This window comes from Anticarsia gemmatalis, chromosome 25 (genome assembly GCF_050436995.1).
Source record: "Anticarsia gemmatalis isolate Benzon Research Colony breed Stoneville strain chromosome 25, ilAntGemm2 primary, whole genome shotgun sequence".
Classification (NCBI taxonomy): Eukaryota; Metazoa; Arthropoda; class Insecta; order Lepidoptera; family Erebidae; genus Anticarsia; species Anticarsia gemmatalis.
The window spans coordinates 4,205,591-4,226,174 of record NC_134769.1 but is presented as its reverse complement, the minus strand read 5'-3'; the positions used below and the strand labels follow the sequence as shown (position 1 = coordinate 4,226,174).

Here is a 20,584-nt window from a genome sequence, read left to right as displayed (position 1 = left end):
GAAGTACAACAGATAAAGGGAGCACGTCAAGTACTGTGCATGTGCGCTGTTTTATAAGCGATCAAATCCAATTTACCCCGCAGTTCACTGCACTCGTACTACGACTGGATGTCAACAATAAAATTATTGATTGTTATATTTTTAAATCAAACCATGTCGCTCTGTCAATACACTTCTGTTATATTTCTCGGTACTGTCAAACTATACAAGTAATGGACTTAGGAATTATAGATTATCGTTCGTATTCTCTTAGATACGCTATCAAACGCGATTTACTCAATTAGGCATTGCAGTAGGGTTAATAACCTTATATATCTTATCTTTTCCATTCAGCCAGTCTTTGTTGGGCTTAAGACGATAAGATCTATTAGAAGCATACCCTTCCATTTCTCTGCCCTGTATATCTCATCTTCTTAGTAATTTCTTAGGGATCTAGAAACTTAATATTCTCGCTCCTATAAATGGAAATTTATATTTTGTAATTATTTCCAAAGTGAAAGCTTTTAACCATCGTTTCGTCATTCGCTTTATACTATTTAAACATAGTCCCAATATTGATACACGGCCACCTTAATTGGGCCATTAGTGACGTAATTGACGTTAATTTATCAAGCATTCTATTAATTTCGTTATGTGTAGCGTTAAATACGCGCAATGTTCGCGCGTATTTTAATTAACAATATTATTTTAAATGAAAAATTTGCATTACAACGGACGGATGTAATTACGTTTAATAGGGGCTTTTGATATGGAAAATCGTCTGTTTTGACGTAGCTCTTGTCAAGAATCTTGTAATTGGGTGCACTGGTCTTGAGTTCGTTCTTAAGCAAACGTTTAAAACATTAGGTCGAACTTTCTGGACCTCATTATGATTAGTTTCATTCAATAAAATGTTCATTTACGGATCGGGAAAACGTATAATGCCTGTGCTAACATTGCTACTACGTGTATAAAACATTAATAAATGCATCTGATACAACCGCTGATTGGATATTGAAATATGATTGGTTTTGTCACGAATTTAACTGGCATTGATCCCTTTAAATCTATTTATGTTAATCTTTATATCCAATGCGGATACCTAAATGCTTTAGCTTTTATTAAGGCCGCAAAATTGAAATGGCTACAGCGTAGAGCCTGAATATTTGAAGCGTTTTGGGCGTGCATGCATTTCCTTTGGCCTTTATAGGCTTTCGGGTGAATTGAGAGACTCTGATAGGGGAATGACCGACACAATCCTTAGGAAATATTACTATAGGGAAGGGACACTTGATCTGAAGAATGACTGTATCCTGCTACGGGTTTGAGTACGTACTATGATAATAATAAGCAAATCCTGGCCACTATGAACGACGCCGTCAGTCCCGTCACTCACTTACTCACGCCTAACTAACATACAAGGAGAGATATCCTTTTGATGTTTTACTCTCTGCCGTCGGGTAATAATATGTCTTTCTACTTTGATTTTGTAAAGGGATATCTCTGCCTATTACGCGTTATTCTGGCGAATAATTAATGTACGGATTATAATTGTTATAGAAATCGAGGATTACGAGTAGATTTAGTTATTACGTCTTTACTGTGTAGATTAAAATTAATTAGTCGGTGTTTGAGTTATGTTCTAATTCAGATTTCTGTGTAGGAAATTATAATAGGTAGTGTCCTTGTCCAGTGTAATCCAGGTAATGATCTCGTAGATCAAAAGATACCTTGTTAATTGAAGTTTGTGTATTACCTTATTAAGACTGCCTCCGTGGCGCAGTAGTTTAGGTCGCCAAGTCATTATCTTTGCGTTGGGAGGTCGTGGGTTCGATTTCCACACGGAAAGATTATTTGTGCGATCCACAAATAATTGTTTCGGGTCTGGTTGTGCCCGTTGTTTGTTTATTTGTTTGTAAAAGTCCCCCCGACACAAGAGCAATTCTTAGTGCGGAGTTGTCTTGAAATTTTTTTTATAAAATTTATGGTATAGTAAGAATGACCCATGTGATAATCGTCAATGATTAGTTTCATTCATCAGTTACGTTTTGCGATAGGTTCTCATTGAACTAGAATCATATTCGTCACGATAGCTCCAAGTGTATTGTATCGTTTGTGGGCAAGGCCGGAAGTTCACAAGTGGTTCTGCGTAGATATGGATTTCATTGACAAAGCCTTGTGTTGTTTGGAAATGTTGCGAATAGATTTTCGTGGTAAATGTCACTTTTATTGCTGGAAATATTGGTGTTATCTTATCGAAGTTATGTGATTCAAATTACTGCATTTTATAAACGATTACTTTTGCCCAAGATTTCGTCCTTTCAAAAAGTATTATTTACATTGGCATTTATTATTCGTTCATTAACTATTCTAAGAACTATTTAGATAGAATTCATTCGAAAATAAATCTTACAGTTTTACTTATAAGCTTTAATGTATAAGCTCAAAGTATAATCATATTATCTCTTTATTAGCGAAACTCCAGACCAAATGGTATCGTATAAACCTAAATAATTCAGCATAATGTTGTTCTAAATTAATTGTCCAATAACGATCGGTTTGTCACCGGTCAAGTCTGGTCTGCGGTCGCTCCGGCTTCCACTCTAACCTCTTGCGGTTATTCCCGATATTGGTTCCAAGTGACTGCTGTTTGTACACCCCTAATCCTATTAATATACTAGGATAGATCGCTTATCCGTAATCCTGGTTTGAATAGACGATATGCTCACGTGTTCCTTTGAAAGATGTGGCTTTGGTAACCGTGATTATAACCGATGGAATTCTATGTAATCTGAAGCGGTAGGTTTTCTCATTAATGGGAAAAACACATTTTAAATGAATGCTTTTAATGACTATTTTCAGAAAACTGGGAGGATTTTGACCGAATTTTCAAACGTTATCTGGCTAATATTCGATGTAAATTCGATAGCTTCGATTCTGGGTCTTATGTTATAGTTAGATTTTTTCACCGAAGATTGCTCTAAGCAATAATATAAATGTATGTATGTTTGTGTTGTTTCAGCAACGGTCCTGTGGAGGGTGCGTACGGTCCGCAACACAGTCCGGTGTCGCGGTCCGACGCCTCCACCGAGGACGCGGAGCTCTCAGCGGCGCTTGCGCATCAGCACCACCTCGCTATGCAGGTTTGTATTTACTAATATTTAACACCAAACCAACGACTGGAGTTACCGGCCTTTAGATAGAAAGTTAGCGATAGTTAAGTGGGGTTTGGTGAGTCATTGTTTTTGGGAAGATTGGCCAGCATAGAACCTGCGTTACCGGTCTATCTGTTTCCAGGGCGCGCCGCGGGGAGGCTCCTTCCATGCACCCCGATAGTTTAGTTGATACCAGGTAGCATATCCTTCATACAACACCATACATTTGATCGGTGGCGCAACAAGGGTGACCCCGTCATGGTGTTCTAATTGTAATAAGGCCCTTAAGCACCCATCATTCGTAGAGACATCACTACAGTTTTACATGCACACACCAACTTTTACTCGGAACACCGTGCTCGTTAAATAAGCACTACGTGTTCAGGGGTTGCAATGCGTTTTCTCTTTTCTAAAGATTTAGTTAAGGTATATTATAAATCCAAAAACTGTTAGATTTATCTACCAGAATAGCTATGCATTTTTAAACAGTTTTGATTATACCGTCCAATTAAAGAATATGAGGATTATTTCATAATCGACTGTCTTCAAATCTGTTAATAAGGTTTGATTCAACAAAATCTTAAGTGCAAAAACTGACCACAGGAATTTGTACGATGCTAAATCTGATTGACCTATCGACCTTTGTGCCGGATATAGGTATAATGAGATCATCGTCATAAAGATAATGAGAGTGCCTAGCAGTCTGCTTAAATAATTGCTACAATTTTATGACTGTACAATAGAGTTCTTAGAATAGAAACGGGTAAAAAAATTGCGAGTATTGAAATGTAAGATTACAAAAAAGAAGTTCGGGCTATTAAAAAATATCGAAGTATGTTCATGATATTATGTTTTGATTCACGAAGATTAATAGTTTTGGTAAAATAGGTAGCATATCTGGATGTTTGACATAGAACGGAAAAGGATAAAGAATGAAAACAGTAGAGCGATTTTCTACTACTATCGACTTTCGACAACAGTCTAGCTATCGGGAAATTTTATGTAAAAACTTAACACCACACCTAGCGGGTGCCGTCAAAACAAATTTGTTGGTTCATTTTATAGTGTCTTCCATAAATAAGTTGCAAAATTATGTATTATTTTTGTTTTAGGCTGGTGAATACCCAGGAGTAGTTGGTTCAGGCGTAGATCCCGACTATGGACAGTACGTGTCTTCGCCGGCCGCGCACTACAACCACATGGGACACCTCACTATGGCACCGTCACAGAAGTACCCACATGTAAGTTATATTTAAGAAATTTACTTAAATATCGAGAAAGTATTTAAAGAACAAGACTTGGTGAACAAAGTTAGAAGCCAGGTAGATGTTATAGATAAACTTTATTGATAAAAGATCCTTCGAAGTAAAAGATTTATTTTCTCTTATAGATTTATCTCTTATAGATTTATCTCTTATAGAATATATAAAGGATGATGTATTTAGATAGAATTTAGCTGAAATTACTTCAGCATTCTTAAGTTTTATCCTATTTTAAATATGATCCAGCGTATTTAAATTGTTTGTATTTAGTCGTAATGTTTCCGCAAAATTTACTCTCTAAGACCAAAGTTGTATAATTCGTATTGAGTAAAAGTTTCTAGATTGAATTTATCACAATTGGGCTCAGTAACTGGCAATAGATTTAAACTTTCTGTGTCAGATATCACATTGTAAACAATGAGAAACTTTCGAGGGATATCGAAGAAACAAACTTAGGGAGATTAAACTAGATCGAGTATAAGATATTCATGACCTGGTCTTATATTATATTATCCTAACACATAGCTCGGCAAATTTATATCTAAGATGGATAGACTTGATACCGACAAAGTTTGTTCCGAGTCAACTATTACGTTAGCTCTCGAAATTACATTAATAGTATAACGCTTTTTATCAACAACTATTGGGTGAAACAAGGATGTCTTATCAAACTTCAACACTTTATTTCAAAATTTATTTCCATCTAAAATTTATCAAATGTCTTAATATATTTTCTTGCACAGGTGATGGATTCGGTATCCGTAAGCGGTGGGGGCAGCTACGCGGGCGCGGGCGGTGCCGGCCACTATGGTACCTACGGGCACTACGGCACGGCGGCGTATCAACCGCAGCCTACGTACATGGTGGAGACTACGCAAGTCCCGCCTTATATGGGCCAGGTAGGTTACATTACAATATTTGAACTGGGTTGTGTCCATTGATGGAATTAGGTTGGACCTAGTGTTCTCCCTTGTCGAACCCATATACGTTGAGATGGTTGATGTTTGCTTGATAACGGAATTTTAATGTATTTTAAAAGAAATTACAATTAATGATGTCATCGTCTTCGTAATTTAAGGTGTGTAAGATTACTGCACTTTATTTACGTAACAAATAATCATGATTAATGCAATCAAAGGCTTAACTAAAATCGATAAGTAGTGCATATCTATTCATTTTTCATTTACTTATTGTAGTGTTAATACATAAGCATTGTTACATTATTATATGGTTGTTTTGGTCATAGGAATACGGGGAAGGTGGTGGTAGTGCATCTCCGAGGAGTGCGTCTCCCGGCGCTTTACCGCAACACAATCTACACTTACAACAAAGGTATGTATGATCTAAAATACCAAAACAAATCCTTTATTGAAAAATATTAGTATCGAATCCTCGAGGTAAAATGGAAATCTTCCTTGTATTGTTTGACTGCAAGGTAACACTACAACGTAAACATCACATAGTTATTTTAGTGTACTTATTGTTTACTGTAATGTTATAACATCTTCAAATATGATTGATGTTTTTGGATGGTGTAATTATGCACACATAATGAATATATAAACTTATAACGTAGTGTCGCTACATACAATGCTCATTGATCTTGCAATAGGCATTGTAATTTGTCAGATATAGATGTCCATTCAAAATCACATGTTTGTACATAATGTTTACGATCAAAATAAGGTATTGTTCGTGTAAACTGCAATATAATAATGATTAAATCATAGTTTGAGCAAACCTTGTCTAAAACAGTCGTCCTTCAAACTTACGTGAAGAAGGTATTATCGATAATAATAAATCTTTAAAGAAGATGTATTATTAATTGGTATATCAAGCGAAATTTCAGGCTTCTAATTATTAAGTACCATTTAATAAATACTGTAGGGGTATTATAGATGTATTATAGATTTAAAACAGATCTATTGATTGTATTGAATGTCCGTATATCCAGGTACGACTCGGCATCTCTAGAACAGTTGGGGCGGCACTACTGCGTGACGTCACCGCGGGGCGAGTACGCGCCCGACGCGTACGGCTACCAACACTATCCCACGGCGTACGAGCCCCCACATCAACCTCCTCCTTTCAAGGTAAGGCACTATACAGTACACATTTATGTCCAAAGAAAAATTTAAAACACATTAACTTCACAAACATTTTTTTGATTTTTAGGTTTGCACAAATTTTGAGTAACTTCTTGAAATACATGTGATAATAAATAAATAAAAAATGACATTAACATATAAACCCCTCTGGTAAAGGCGTCCTACAGAGATTTCCATTTATTTCTGTCGCTGGCTATCCCGACCCAGTCTCTACCGTGCCACATTATTATGATAATAGTTAACATAAACTGTTTATTTCTTAATTAATTAATTGAGTGATGATGACTATTAAATTAATTTCATTCATTTAATTAGTCCAGTTATTTCATTATGAGTGTTATTTATTAATCACCTTTTTATACCTCCGTTTATCCAGGATTCACAAAACGGGTTAAGTCTGGGCAGCGCCGGGGGTCAATCGATGTATGGAGACGACGAGGAATTACAAAAACAAATGGCTAATATGGCATTAGGTAAGATTTCAACAAAATTAAACTTTATTGTCATTGTTTTACGATTCATTTTCCTAGGCAATTGAGAATATTCTAGTATTATAATGTTTGTGACATTGAAACACTATAATGTTCAATGAGTTCGATAGTTTGCATTGATTGAATGCTTTTCATTTGTTGCATAGAACTCAAAGCAACTAGTACGTATTTTGTGACAATATTTTATGCAAAATCTATTAACTAGTCAAACTCATTTTTTACGATAATTTTTAAATTCTTTAAAATGTTAAATACATCCAAAAAATATTACTATCAATGTCGGTTTTCCACATAATTTCAAGTTGTGATTTTCGGAAAGGAGTTAAATTCAATATACCGTGTTCACCCACCAATTTAGACAAATTGTACTTTTGATCTTTATTTATGTATCAATAACGATCATAGAATATAATGTAACCATTTCAACGTCCAAGACACCTGGTAGAGTCGAAAACAACGCTTACTACTACTGAGCTATAGCTTTTTGACGTAATTTTCTGTGTTAACTAATGTAACTATTTCAACGTCGAAGCAAACGCCTGGTAGACTGGAAAAAACCGTTTATTACTGCCGAGTATAACCTTTTGACGTAATTTTCTGTGTTAACTAACTTAATTTTACTTTCCCCAGTGCACGGCAGTGTAGGCGGTCGCGAGGAAGGCGGCGGCCTACAATGGCGTGACCCAAACCTGCCCGAAGTGATCGGCTTCCTCAACTCGCCCTCCGACGTGGTCAAGGCTAACGCGGCGGCGTATCTACAGCACCTCACTTATATGGACGACCCTAACAAACAGAAGACTAGGAGTTTAGGTATGGGATTTACCAGATTTTTTATGTATTTTTGTGTTATGGCTTAGAGCCTGTAATAATCTGATGTCCATCTGGAACATTTAAGTCTGTCAAGACCAAATATAGACCTCTATGTTGTGAGAATTAAATTGATCGAAAAATTGCAACATTTTATCGAATTTTGTGCCGACAGAACGGTGCTCTCGAGAGTAATGCATGAGAAGATGAATATGAACATATAGAAAAAAATTACAACTTAGTTGTTCTTTTTTATTTCTCTATTCTATATCAGTGTCGGTCATTTCATAAGGACTCGTGAGTTGTTATCAGTCACTTGGACATAACTAATTATTTTTTTTTGTAATTGTTGCAGGTGGCATCCCGCCGCTAGTGCGGCTGGTGTCGCACGAGAACCCGGAGGTGTGTCGCAACGCTTGCGGCGCGCTGCGCAACCTGTCGTACGGGCGACAGAACGACGAGAACAAGCGCGCCATCCGCGACGCGGGCGGCATCCCCGCGCTCATGGCGCTTCTATGCCGAGCTACAGATATGGAGGTACACATACATACATATATAATATGACGTCAAAGGCCTTAGCTTTGAACAACTTTGGCACTAGGTTGACCACTGATCATACGACAAGAAGAAGTTCCCATAGAGATAGGCAGTGATACCAAAGAACAACACTTGGTACGATACTTACAAACTTCCCTTGGATAATTTACATGCGTACATGTTGTCATACAGGACCGCCGGTTAAGAGTACTACGCACCTGACCTTTGGGTACACCTTTCTAAAATAATCTTATAGAATTTTTATGGAGTACCGCTTATGCCTCTGAAAGATACACGAACATAATATATAGGTACTTCTACTAATGATATTGGTCTGTTAGTCTTTTCCGTTAATCGGTTGACCGTAACGATTTGACAGATCGCAGGAATTAGTCTTGTGACGGGTTACTAATAAGCCTTACAGAGTGTATTTTTTAAAAAAATAATGTAATAGTGCGCTAATGCTCTTGGATTTAATATGGCAAAACGGGTATGACTTTATATGAGCTATAATACGACAAACAATACCAAAATATTGATTGTTTATTGTTATTAAAAATTTAACATTGAATTTCCTCAGGTAAAAGAGTTGGTAACGGGCGTGATATGGAACATGTCGTCGTGCGAAGATCTGAAGCAGTCCATCATCGACGACGCGGCGCAGGTGATCGTCAACAAGGTCATCATCCCACACTCCGGCTGGCATCCCACTAACCCCGGCGATACTTACTGGTCTACTGGTGAGCAGTGATATTGAATAAATAGTTAGATGTAAAGTTCGTTATTTTGTCGTAATTTTTTAGAACGGCGACTGACAAAGTATGTTATAGTTCTTTGTGGCGCAGATTTCGACATAGTTTGCGTATATTTATAGTTATTGTATTGTTTACGAAGTTCATATTGAATGTTTAAAAACGATCAAACAAATAAGTAAAAACACGAGAGATATGCTTAAGATAGAAGATAGGTTGCATTGTTTTTATTTACCCTTATTTGTGAGTGACGAATGTATTCATAGTGGACTTCTTCTGTCGGTAACGCAGGTTCTATGCTGGCCAATCTTCCCAAAAACAATGTCTCACCAAACCCTATAGTGGACTGATCGTGTGTTAAATTTGTTTTTCTCTTAGGAAAAAGTTGTAATATTTTTTCTGTGTCGCGCAGTGTTCCGCAACGCGTCGGGCGTGCTGCGCAACGCGTCGTCGGCGGGCGAGTACGCGCGGCGGCGCCTGCGCTGCCTGGCGGGGCTGGCCGAGGCGCTGCTGCACGCGGTCCGCGCCGCGCTGCAGGCCAACGCCATCGGCACCAAGATCGTCGAGAACTGCGTCTGCGTGCTACGGAACCTCTCCTACAGGTACATGAACATTACACTACCATCTATCCTACGGCATGGTTATAACCTTACCCGAGAACCGAAGATACTACCAAACTAATTAAACTTATATAATGCACTCGATGATGCAACAATACGTCGCCACCAACAATCTATTGTTACTTATTTCCTTTTTTTATTCTGATAGAATCATGGTATTATTGTTTTATTACAGGTGTCAAGAAATAGAAGACCCATTATACGATACGAGAGCACCACCCACACAATCATCTGGACAGGCTAGGATACAAGCGAGTGCTTCTAAAGGTAAGAAGGCGTTAGCAATTATTACAAAAATGTATTAAGTAGTTAAACTCTTGTCTTTTGAAGGTCAACGCTGTCACGTAACCAAGTACGATATCATTTCCATACACCATGAATACAAGTAAATTTTTAAGCCTTCTCAAAAGTATTATTTTTTGAGCAAAACACCTTTCAACTATTTAATTTAATAATAAATAAATTTAACCCATTATTGTCCCACTGCTGGGGAAGGGTCTCCTCCCGTAATGAGAAAGGGGTTAGGCCTTGAGTCACTATTTAATGTAACTTCATTTTTGTTCCACAGGTGAGAATCTCGGCTGCTTCGGCGGCAGTAAAAAGAAGAAGGAAGGCTCGTCGTCATCGAACTCGACGTCTCCGCTCGGCAAGAGCGAGCCCGAGCCGCAGCCGCTGGGAGACACCGGCGGCACGCAGCTGGGGTACTCTGTACCGAAGGGCACTGAGATGCTGTGGTCGCCTGAGGTCAGTAACTTATGTATGGTCGCTTCGATTTACCATCTAACTTTTGGGCTATGAATGGCTATATGACTGACTATTTTCAATGTTGTTCTAAATATAGATAGATCTTGCTACTTTACATCAATCAACCTAGCCTTTCTTCCAACCTTGTTAAATACCAGTATTTTACATGGATCGAATGCCTATCGGACCTCTACATCCCAGTTATATGGGCTATAACATGATACCCGTTAGTAAGACTGGTTGTCAGACTTTCAAGCTTCAAGCTAAAATTGACAACCGGGGCCCACAATGAATGGGTTATAGAAAGCGAAGTAACCAAAGTATAAAATATAAATAACTATTTTATATTTTGTAGTTACTTATCCTTTTGTATGTTTGTTTCTAGGTGGTACCTCTATACATGGCGTTACTGCAAACGTGTTCGAATCCTGAAACGTTGGAGGCGGCGGCAGGCGCTCTACAGAACCTTGCAGCTTGCTACTGGCAGCCCTCCATCGATATACGAGCTGCTGTTAGGAAAGAAAAAGGTACAATCGAATGCCAGTTTCACGCGTTAAAAGTGTCAGATAACCTATTCTAAAAATAAAGGTTAACATTGAGTATAAATTACATGTGTACTGTGTAAAAGTACCGTTATATCTCTGCATCACCCCAAGGTAGACTGGCAGAAAATGCCCCTGGCATTAAGTCCGCCTTTACACAGCTCTGTATAAAAAGCTTAAAATAAATAATATATCAACAACTTTATACGGGTAAATAGATGTACGTCTACGCTCGTACCATGCAAGCGTACACGCACGTATGCGTACATGCCATACTTTTTAATACAAATAATCAGGTTTCGAAGATTTGCTGTAAGTCATTTACATTTGTATGAGACGTAATTTTTAACCTCTGACGCAAAAAGAGGGGTGATATAAGTTTGACGTGTCTGTCTGTGGCATCATAACTCCCGAACGGATGGAGTGATTTCAATTTAGTTTTTTTTTTGTATTAAAGGTTCCTTATAATAATGGAGAATGTTACTAGGTATGCCAAATCGCTTGAAATTTTGACTCAGTAAAGCCTGTACATGTACATACAAACTAGTTTTTGTTTCAGTCAAAAATACCAAGTAGTTTTGATTTTACAAGCATTCAAAGTTTCAAAAAATATCGAGTCCCGCTAACAGCGTGACGTCATACTACACCATGCCGCGCGGGCCGCGTCCCGCTTAATATCAAGTCTCCAGCCGTAGATGTAATAGCTTATGCAGTATTTTGTTGTGTTTTCGTCTGCTTATTACATTTAAAGTGTAATAATAGTAAATATTATTAAAAAAGACTATGTGAGCCAGACTTAGCGTGATGTACAATGACGTCACACCGACAACGGCGGTTACAACTTGTTTTACTTATAAATCGGAAACTAATTGACGTATCAAAGTAATTCTTTCACTAGTATTTTTTATTTTTAACAGAGAATATGGAAAGCTAATAATCCAAATTTGTTAACATTCTCCATTCTTTACTCGACATTTCCCAGGTCTACCAATCTTAGTAGAACTCCTGCGCATGGAAGTAGACCGCGTGGTGTGTGCAGTAGCGACCGCGCTGCGTAACTTGGCCATCGACCAGCGCAACAAGGAGCTCATCGGCAAGTACGCCATGAGGGACCTGGTGCAGAAACTGCCCAGCGGGAACCATCAACACGATCAGGTTGCAGCTTTAATTCTTATTGTTTGACTAGCTGACCCGCGCAACTTCGCTTGCGTCACCTAAGAAAATGGGTCAAAATTTTCCCCTTTTTGTAACATTTTTCGTTGCTACTCCGCTCCTAATGACCATAGCGTGGTGTTATATAGCCTATAGCCTTCCTCGATAAATGGGCTATCTAACACTGAAAGAATTTTTCAAATCGGACCAGTAGTTCCTGAGATTAGCGCGTTCAAACAAACAAACAAACAAACAATCAAACAAACAAACTCTTCAGCTTTATTATATAGTATAGTTATATTGGTGACGGTATTTGTATATTCTAGACTTTTTACGATGTTGGTGTGTATCTGGTTTAATCATAATATGATTGATTGTGGAAAGATCTTAGAAAAGTTTTGGATCAGTTTTGAATAAAATATCCGGAGTGGAGACCCAAAATAGCGGTATGGTTGTGAATTCCGCGAAATCATCTTGAAATCAGTCTTGTTAAAAGCCAGTTCAAAGTTACTTTACACACCATTTTTGCTCCGTGGTAAAAGTATTACTCAAATATAATTAGAGGCAGTTAGAAAGTCACTTTTAAAAGTATTTTGATAGCTCTTACTAGCTTTTAGTAGAAATTGGAGGCCGTAATAGTAGCCGTATGGTGACTACTTTAAGTGATACCCTAAGGCCATAGTCATATGAGGATAATAGATTTCAGAGATCATTTGACGTACTACTAAAAACGTACTTACCAAAACTACCTATTACTAAATGTACACACCACAGTTACTAAAATATTACCTATAAATGGTAAGTAACGCGTTGTTCTAACGAGCTTAACATCCCCAGCAGGGCACGTCGGACGACACGATAGCAGCAGTGCTGGCCACGCTCAACGAGGTGATCAAGAAGTCGGGCGAGTTCTCGCGCTCGCTGCTGGAGGCGGGCGGCGTGGAGCGCCTGCTCAACCTCACCAAGCAGCGCCACCGCCACACGCCCAGGGTGCTCAAGTTCGCCGGTATGAGATAATAACACCTCAATTTAATAATAAGTAACATTTTTTATGGGTGCTTGATGATCAAAGCATTTTGTCTTACTAAACCGATTGACATATTATTATAACCCAAAGTTGGTAAAATCAGCTGTTATTACGACGTAATTTATCGCATTGTCGATAAAATACATAAATATCTGCTTTAGATTAGTTAATCGTATTCCTGTTTATTTATTAAATAGATTTCTAACATATATATGACTGCTAAGATTTATCACTTAAAACTTAAGCTGACAAGCAAGTAGGGACTGCATAATAATAAAAAACTACAATCAGCTGACACCAGTAACTCGAGATATACCAGTACTTTCCTCTATCTACATCTCTGCCCATATTAAGCCCGCTCTAACTATAAAAAGATGCTGTTTAACTGGTAGCAAAGATCTTTTATCATTATTAAAGTTGTCATCCGTCCCCCGCAGGTCAAGTGCTGATGACGATGTGGTCCCACGCGGAGCTGCGCGAGGTGTACCGCAAGCACGGCTGGCGCGAGGCCGACTTCCTCACGCCGGCCCGCGCCGCGCAGCCGCGCGCGCCCTCCACCGCCAGCGGTATGTCATCAAAATAATACCACATACTTCATGTTATATAGAAAATAGATAAATAATTGTGTGTTCATAGGGTGTATATACAACGACAATGATGCCCGGTTTCTGAGGCACATAATTTAGCCGTAGTTTATGTATTTAAACTGTCATGTTTATGTTAGTTTAAACGCAATTGAATAGATAAACTACCTCTAAATGTAACTCAGAAACTGGGCATTAAAGGTGTATATACGATTCTTGTTAAAAAATATGATTAGTTTCTGTTTTTATTACTAGAGAATATGGGTGCTTATTCTCTATAATAATATGTCCTAGAATTCAATTCCAATACCAGGACTATTAAATAAAGGTAAAAAAGTACATAATAACTGCTGATTGCATAGAAAATTATAGAGACAATGACTTAAATAAATCTCTACAATGCATTACTGCTCAAACACTCTACTGTAAATAAAGATTAACCAAACAACACACAACTTAATTGTAAATAATTGTATAAATGTATTGTAAACTGTATAAGTGTATCATCTCACTCACTCGTGTGAATCTCACGCTAACAACCATTTTACTAAAACAATAGTCGATTAACTTCCTTGTGGAAGTTAATTAGTTAATTGATTAACTTCCTAGTCGACTAATCGATACTACAAATCATTGTCGACTAACTACCACTTTCAAAAGTAATCGATGAATGTCAACTGTAACTCATAATCGACTAATCGATTCGACTCGTAGTCGATTATTCGTAACTATAACTAATAGTCGATTAATTTCCAATCACTAAATGTTACTGAACATCGTAATAAATTCATTTCGTCACGCTTTGATTAACTAAAGATTAACATAACGTTTGTTTTCCTATTTACGTAATGATTTATTTGAACGAGTTTTTACTATTGAAACTGATCGGAGTTTCTTTACTCAATCGTTGGAAATACGAAAAAGTAGAAGTAACATTAGTAATTGATGTTTTTTTTGAAATGCATTTTGTTTTTTATTTAACAAGTCACTAGGTGACGAGTTTAACGACGACGACGAGATAAAAAATACTTAACAAAATAATATGAAAATATATTTTAATCCGGCTCCGGCTAATAACCCATTGTTTTAATATTTTTCTCGTTAACCTCTCTCTGAAATAAAAAAAACGAAATTATGAATTCCTCTTACGTTAACATACTTAAAACGCATTTAAACAAGTATGAGTTAAATAATTTGGCGAAACGAACAAATCCAAAATTAATTTCATCTTTAAGTTAAATAACTCTATTTTAATCAAAATACTGGCAAATATGATAGTCAAATAGTTAAGAACTGTATAATATATAAAATAACCATAGAAAATATTTTATTGTTACGTTCCCCGAAAATTATAGTTAATGTTTACAATAGTTTCTAGCCATTCTTTCTCCTTTTGAAAAACTTTATTACCAAAATATAACGTTTTGAATATTTTAAATACTCATTTTAATATTTATGAAATAAAGATATATTATACCAATTTGAAAAATATAAAGTAAAACAGTTGTTATCGTGAGAGTCAGTAGCGTGTACGTACACGTAAGCTTACGCGGTGTGGGGCTGTAGGTCAGGGCACGCCGTCGTCGGGCGCGGGCGCGCCGCATTCGCCCAGCAACGCCAACAGCACGCTCAGCCGCCCCATGGCCTCCACGGGCGGCACGCGCTACGAGGACCGCACTATACGCAGGCATCGGGAGGTACATCACACATTATACTACATTTTACATACTTTATTAGAAAATGAGGATTAGTTAACATGTGTTTTTCGTAAGGCCCTTATTGTAATGCAATATAGGTATAATGTTACGTTTAAAAATATATGGCACTGATTCTACGAATAAAAATGTTTCGAGAAAGTTTAAAATCTCTGTTCCGTTGAGGTCTTAAAATGGGATAGTAATTATTGCCTCCTAAAAGTTTTTTCAGTTCTAGTCATCTTGAATATACTACTACATATATGTTTCTACGGATCTACAATTGTTTCAAATTCCCATGTGTACATATTAAAGTAAAATTCTCAGCTAATTCTACATCTTATTCATTGTCTGTTGTATGTATAATTTCATGTTAGCACAAAACAATTCGCAAGCTGTGTTCATGCTTTTGCTAATAGCACCACCACTAAAACTACTAGTCATATGTACAAACCTTAAAACATTTCTGAAGTAGGCTCATTTTATCTTCATTTTAGCCGCCAACTGTGATATTGACGCTTTGATACATGTCAGGGTTAAAAAAAGCCATACACTTTGTAAAAATCTAAGATTTATATGGCATTGTTTTTAAAGTCGTCAGTGATTTTATCCTTGAGATCCACTTTTTTACTTTGGAAAACATTTCTATTATGTTTGTTTATTAATTCGCCAATTTCCTCGCAGAACGATGACATGCCAGCGATGGAAGTGAACAACTACCACGACGGGCTGGGCATGGGCAACCCCAACGGGCGGCCCATGAACCTGCAGGGCGTGCAGGCGCAGATGCCCATGCCGCCCAGCAGTCGTTAGCGCCACCCGCCCGACGGCGCCCCCGCACGATACTGCTGACAACTAACCGGCTAAACACTGACAACTCCTTTTCTAACAGCTGAGTGAAATAGTGTACTTAATACGGCAGGTCACGTGTGAAACTTTTCTATACGTTGTAGACTGAACGAGCAATAAACTAAATACAAATTTTTATTTAATTCTCTAAGGGGGCTGTCGGGAAAGGATCGTAGTATTAGACAGTGTTTTACTTGTTTTTTGTCAGCACGACTGATATCCAACTTCATGGAAATGTTCGATGCGATTATCGAGGATCAAAACTATCTTATGCTACTGTTACACTACTGTTTTTCGACGAATGTTGTAGAATGATTTAGATGAATACCTCAAAATTTTGCACTGCAATAATAAGTGTAAACGTATCATAAGATCTTAAACATTTAAATGGAGATTTTGTATATCTAGCACTGTGCTTAAAAAGATTGACTTCGTGGGGGTTTCAATATTTTACATGGCAACATTATTTATATTTTTTTATGTGGCAAGCTATCAGATGGATGAGATACCTTTTAAGGTAATAGCAGTATTATGATTGTTGTGACCATAAATAACGTTGATAACTTTTGATGTGCGCATAGTAGTTTTGATGTATTTTTTTAATTCTCACGAAGTCAATTGTGTACTGAGGTATATTTATTATAGTATGGAGTACATGCACAAGCATTTATGTTAAATAATCATTAAAACGTAGTCGCTCGTTGAATGTGGTATATGCTATTTCAACGTTCATTTTGTACAGTCAACAACAAAATTTATTTTATTAATTTTAAGATGAGTCTATTAAAATCACACGAGTTTTCCAATATTGATTTGGAGAGTATTCGCGTTAATTTTTGTGTAGTTTATTTACGGCATTGAATTATTAAAAGAAACAAAGATGCCCTGAAATTATTTTATATTTCTTAGCGAATGGTCTGATTTAATCAATACTTTGTACATTAATATCTCAACTGAATATACCTTGATATTTTTCTATATTAACATCATAATTATAAATTATTTAAAGAGATTTGTTGTGACTGTACATAAGATTTATTTGCCTCAAGGCCTAAAGTTTAATCATCGCATTTGGATGTACGTTTTATACAATTATTACTGCCATTATGATTTGTAAAGATATCATGTCAATTCCCCATGTATATAGTCGTGCCATTCCTGTATTTATAATATAATAAATCTTTAAAAGGGGTTTCTTGTAGATGTGTTGTGTATTTTCTATTTAAAGTTGAGGCTCACCATGATGGAAGATATTGTTTTGTTGTGGAATTAAAATCATAATTATTCGGGAACATTTTAAAGTGTATACAGAGGCTGTGAGGTGGCAACACTGAAAAAAAAAGCAGCTGACATCTTGCATTATCCGTTAGTCTATAATGGCAACTATCTATACCATTCTCGCTAAAGCAGTAAAAAATAGTAATGATTTTTTAAATCCATAGCAAAACAAAATGTATTAATATCCTAAATCCTAATATAACCACTTATACTAAACAAGTCAACTAAACGTTTATATTTATAAATTAAAAAAATACATTTCAAATTAATCGGGATTTGAATATTATTGTTATTATTTATAACGATTAGTTTAGATACGAGAAACATTTTCACGCGGAATCTAAGAAAAACGGTCGATTTTAAAAGATTTCGCAGTGAAAACGTTTTATAGTATAATGATAATTATTATAGAAGTTTTGTAATATTTTGTATCCATTCCAAGGCCCTTATTGTAATGTAATATAGGCGTCTATTGTCCTCTAAAGTAATATAAGTAATATCCGTCTCGTATTTAGCGTTAAGATGCATAATCGTGGGACGTTCGCGGGATTCTGTTTATATCTGTCTTGTTATATGGGAAACAGTATGTCTTTAAACAATCTGTTGTTCATTCTAGACCTTAGTACTTAGAAAATAAGATACAAATTACCTTGAAGGATAGACAGTTACGACAAATCAATTTGACATTGCTTTCAAGGTAATGTGTATCTTATCCTACAGTTTTTAAGGTCTAAATTAATTCGCAGACTGTTATGGAAGTGACTTGAAAGTTAAAGTTGCAGTAAGTCCATCATCTAGCTTACATAAAGCTTCGCTTTATTAAACTGTAATTCATGGGAAATATTCCATAGAGAGGGCGCCACTTGCTTGTCAGGTAACTTCGTATGTCAAATGGATGTGTTACAGTTTTCTTATTTATTAAACCGTCTTATATACGACATGTTTGAAGGAAGATACCTGCTGTGCCAGTGGCGCCAACTAGTGGATATTTCCCGAACTTTTGCGGGATACTAAAGTCACTTCAAGTTTCCATATAATGAGACGGTATACCGACATGTTGAATTTTGACAAAGTTATGTATCGTTTGTACATAATTTATCATTCCCTCAGTTCACTATAATGTTGAATTTACTTTGCTAAGATTGTTGTAAAGATCTTCACTTTATTAGGATATGGAGGAATTGGACGCACAGAACATTTTACTCCTAGTTAAGCTTGACACGTGTAAGATCTGGATAATCATTAATATAGGCGGCTAAGGAAGCTCGAAATCAATTACTCAATTATTGAGATGTAATCCTAATAAAATATACAAGAGATACATAGTTCAACATTACAGCCGACAGTCAGAATAAGATAAGAAAGTAAACCTTATTTATTTATTGTTAAAGACAGTTATCGATTGTATAATACGGTGTAAAGCGCCCGTGACCATGAACCACGACAATTTGTGAACGACGGCAGCTTTAAAATATTAATTTTTCGGTTCATTTCCCTCCGTTTATCATTTTAATATTTAGCGTAACTATTTATTTTACATTATATCGTAAGGTTATATTTGTAGGTTTAATATAAGAAGGGTTTTTGTGACAAAACAAAATGTTTTTTTGAAATATATTTTATGCACAATAATGCATTTTGAAACGTCCGCGACAGAATAGCGATGACTGACTAAACCTGGTACAAACTACCCTCAATCCTGTGCATTATAATGATTTAAGTGCCCGTGTATGTAAGTTTTTGTATAATATTTTTATTATAAAATGTAAGCGAATGTACAAGGATGTTTTTCTCTACAATATGCTTGCCACGGCGTCGTCGCTTCTATGAAGCGAACATTTTTTATTATATTTCCGCAAGAAAGCTTTCATTCATTGTGTTCCGTTATTATAGAAGTAAGTATATTATTTACGCATCATTTCATAAATTTATTTATCGTGTTTTTAGACGGGAATTATAGTAAATTTGTAGGCATTACTAGATATATTGTTTTATAATATTATATCTATTAATATTAATGTCTATATTAAATTTTATAGGAATCATTCTTAGGCTTTGTATAGTTGTATGAATTTTTACTTTATGGGCTGTCTTTATCGTTTGTACTTCCACTTCACAGAAAAAGATCTCTAGTTGTTTCCAAATTTTATTTTTAAGACGTATAGTTTCACCATGATGTTGAGCGTCTTAGCGCTGCTGTTCACTCGCAAGTGACGTCACACCCTTCTCGCTGTTACAAAATAAAGTCAATAAATACAATGTTTATGTGTGAATGTGAACCCTCTCTGAGGCGGTTATGACGTCACGTGCCAGTAAACAACAGGACTTAGTGTTAAAACCACAAGTAAAATATATTAACATCTATGGTCAACCATAGATTATAGTTGTTGGAACAGTAATACTCGATTATTTATATTTTATTTAAAATTTTATATTAAAAATAATAATATTTAACGAGATCGTCTGCGTTTGTCGTTGCGACAGTTTAGTAGTTAAATATAATGATAGTTTGTCTTACGTCACGTTGTATGTAGATTAATAGAGCATTATTCTCTTACATAAAGATACCTTATCATTAAACAAATTATATTATCAAAGAGAATTAAACGAATGATTTTTTTATTTTATTTTGTTTTCTTTTTATTTCCTTTATTTTCCTTTTGTTTTTTTATTCAGAGCAGCAATAGTTAGTCAAATGTTGAGGCCTATGAAGTGTCAATACGATATCTCTGTTATGAATGGGCTTTACTTATTTGAAATTGAACTTTATTGTAAAGTTCTTGAAGTATGGATTTGTGTGTATCACTGTACGAGACTACGAATGGAATTAAAACGTTTTCTAAACATTTACATGATATACAGCAGATAGGAAATAGTTTCATGGCTTCCATATTCCGTTTCCCATCATTTATAGGCATCACACTGTTTTCTAGTTAAATTAGGATATTTTTTACCAAGTCGAGATAACTGGGTACTAGGTCATGTAGTTAATATTGTAGACAT

At 36.2% G+C, this 20,584-nt stretch overlaps 1 protein-coding gene across 5 annotated transcripts in view; it reads left to right on the top strand.

The window, feature by feature from the left end:
- Positions 1 to 20,203, top strand: part of p120ctn (adherens junction protein p120) — a 43,861-nt gene extending 23,658 nt beyond the window's left edge. For 3 of the 5 annotated variants that reach the window (XM_076130830.1, XM_076130831.1, XM_076130832.1), the window contains exons 3-20: positions 3,002 to 3,122; positions 4,247 to 4,375; positions 5,140 to 5,295; positions 5,643 to 5,728; positions 6,351 to 6,489; positions 6,881 to 6,977; positions 7,626 to 7,805; positions 8,158 to 8,339; positions 8,920 to 9,079; positions 9,504 to 9,693; positions 9,887 to 9,978; positions 10,280 to 10,455; positions 10,841 to 10,982; positions 11,980 to 12,152; positions 12,987 to 13,155; positions 13,614 to 13,742; positions 15,327 to 15,457; positions 16,139 to 20,203. In XM_076130830.1, the coding sequence (XP_075986945.1) occupies positions 3,002 to 3,122; positions 4,247 to 4,375; positions 5,140 to 5,295; positions 5,643 to 5,728; positions 6,351 to 6,489; positions 6,881 to 6,977; positions 7,626 to 7,805; positions 8,158 to 8,339; positions 8,920 to 9,079; positions 9,504 to 9,693; positions 9,887 to 9,978; positions 10,280 to 10,455; positions 10,841 to 10,982; positions 11,980 to 12,152; positions 12,987 to 13,155; positions 13,614 to 13,742; positions 15,327 to 15,457; positions 16,139 to 16,267 (2,581 nt within the window). In that variant the 3' untranslated portion in view covers positions 16,268 to 20,203. The remainder of the gene's footprint in view (positions 1 to 3,001; positions 3,123 to 4,246; positions 4,376 to 5,139; positions 5,296 to 5,642; positions 5,729 to 6,350; positions 6,490 to 6,880; positions 6,978 to 7,625; positions 7,806 to 8,157; positions 8,340 to 8,919; positions 9,080 to 9,503; positions 9,694 to 9,886; positions 9,979 to 10,279; positions 10,456 to 10,840; positions 10,983 to 11,979; positions 12,153 to 12,986; positions 13,156 to 13,613; positions 13,743 to 15,326; positions 15,458 to 16,138) is intronic. The other 2 variants (XM_076130833.1, XM_076130834.1) reach the window with 2 other exon arrangements.
- The last annotated feature ends 381 nt before the right edge of the window (positions 20,204 to 20,584 follow it).